We start from the raw sequence: 1,324 nt of genomic DNA, 5'->3' as shown, positions 1-1,324 counted from the left end.
GACTGTTTACTGATCCTGGGAGAGTAACGTTAGACTAAAATGCCGGCAGTTCTGACTCACGTAAGTACGTTTTCATTTAAAGGATTTGCCACTGATGATTCAAAACACGAGTCCGATCACAAATGCAAATGCAGACATGGTTTTATGTTTAGGCGGCGCGATGCAACACGTAAAAAGACAGTGTAAGTCATTATAATCCGTAATTATGTCCCCACTGGATGCAACAAATGCCTCGTTTATAATGGGTTTTCATGTTTTTGAATTGTCGCTCCGGCCGGGACAGGGCATCACAGTATGGTACACATAACATTTCCGTCACACGCTTGAGGTATTCGGCCAATCACAACGCACTGGATAGCTGGCCAATCACAGCACACCTTGCTTTTTCAGACCGATGAGCTTTGTAAAAATCGACATGTTTCAAAAAGGCGGGGCATAGAGGAGAAACAATAATGTACAGTATGTGGAAAATAATGTGTTTTTTTAACCTTAAACCGCATAAACACATTTCATTACACCAAATACACAAAATAATGTTCTTTTTAGCAGCATCATATGACCCCTTTAATATTTTTGTGAAAACCGTGATAATTTTTTTTCAGGATGTGATGAATAGTTACAACAGAATAACTTTTATACTAACATTATAAATGTCTTTGTCACTTGATCAATTTAATGTTTTTTTTTAATTATTATTTAATTGAATGCTGAATACAAGCATTAATTTCTTAAAAAAATAATCTTACTGACCCCAACAACTTTGAATGGTTAACTTTTAAATCACTAACTTTTATTACATTTGACCTGATTTTATTCCCTTAACCTCATTTGGCTCCAAGACGATCATAATTAACAAACAGTAATAGGTTTATTAGTCTCTTTGCTAAATAGCTACTCGCATACTCAGAAAATCTGCTCAAATTCAATGAAATCACCACTGTGTGTTTTCTCTCAGAATGAGGAGCAGCTGAAAGACAGCGACTCGGACCTGATCCTGAACGACGGTGACATCACGCTGGCGTACGGTGACATCACTGTGAGCACAGATGCTACGGGTGCTCACACGAGTGGGACGCCCGTCGGAGGAGTGGCCGTGAACTCTGACGAGGCTCTGGACCGAGAGCTGGCATTCGGCGACCACGAGCTGGTGATCCGAGGCACCCGATTGGTCCTGCCCATGGATGATTCGGAGCCCCCGCTGCCTCTGGACTCCCGCCGCCACCGGCACAAGAACGAAACGATGAGTTGAACGGGGCGAGTCTCTTCTCTCTATCATGTCTCATCCAGAGCGATCTCTCTCAGCACCTCTCCTGTCTCTGAAGTG

At 42.2% G+C, this 1,324-nt stretch overlaps 1 protein-coding gene across 1 annotated transcript in view; it reads left to right on the top strand.

The window, feature by feature from the left end:
• The window catches only part of LOC107661378 (sodium/hydrogen exchanger 6-like), a 12,394-nt gene extending 11,070 nt beyond the window's left edge, over positions 1–1,324 (top strand). Inside the window, exon 16 of the mRNA XM_016450919.1 lies at positions 956–1,324. Coding sequence (XP_016306405.1) covers positions 956–1,249 — 294 coding nt within the window. The 3' untranslated portion in view covers positions 1,250–1,324. The remainder of the gene's footprint in view (positions 1–955) is intronic.

The sequence above is a fragment of the Sinocyclocheilus anshuiensis genome, unplaced genomic scaffold (genome assembly GCF_001515605.1).
Source record: "Sinocyclocheilus anshuiensis isolate Anshui unplaced genomic scaffold, SAMN03320099.WGS_v1.1 scaffold635, whole genome shotgun sequence".
Lineage (NCBI taxonomy): Eukaryota > Metazoa > Chordata > Actinopteri > Cypriniformes > Cyprinidae > Sinocyclocheilus > Sinocyclocheilus anshuiensis.
Note: the sequence above shows the minus strand (reverse complement) of the source record. Positions and strands in the feature narration are given on the sequence as shown.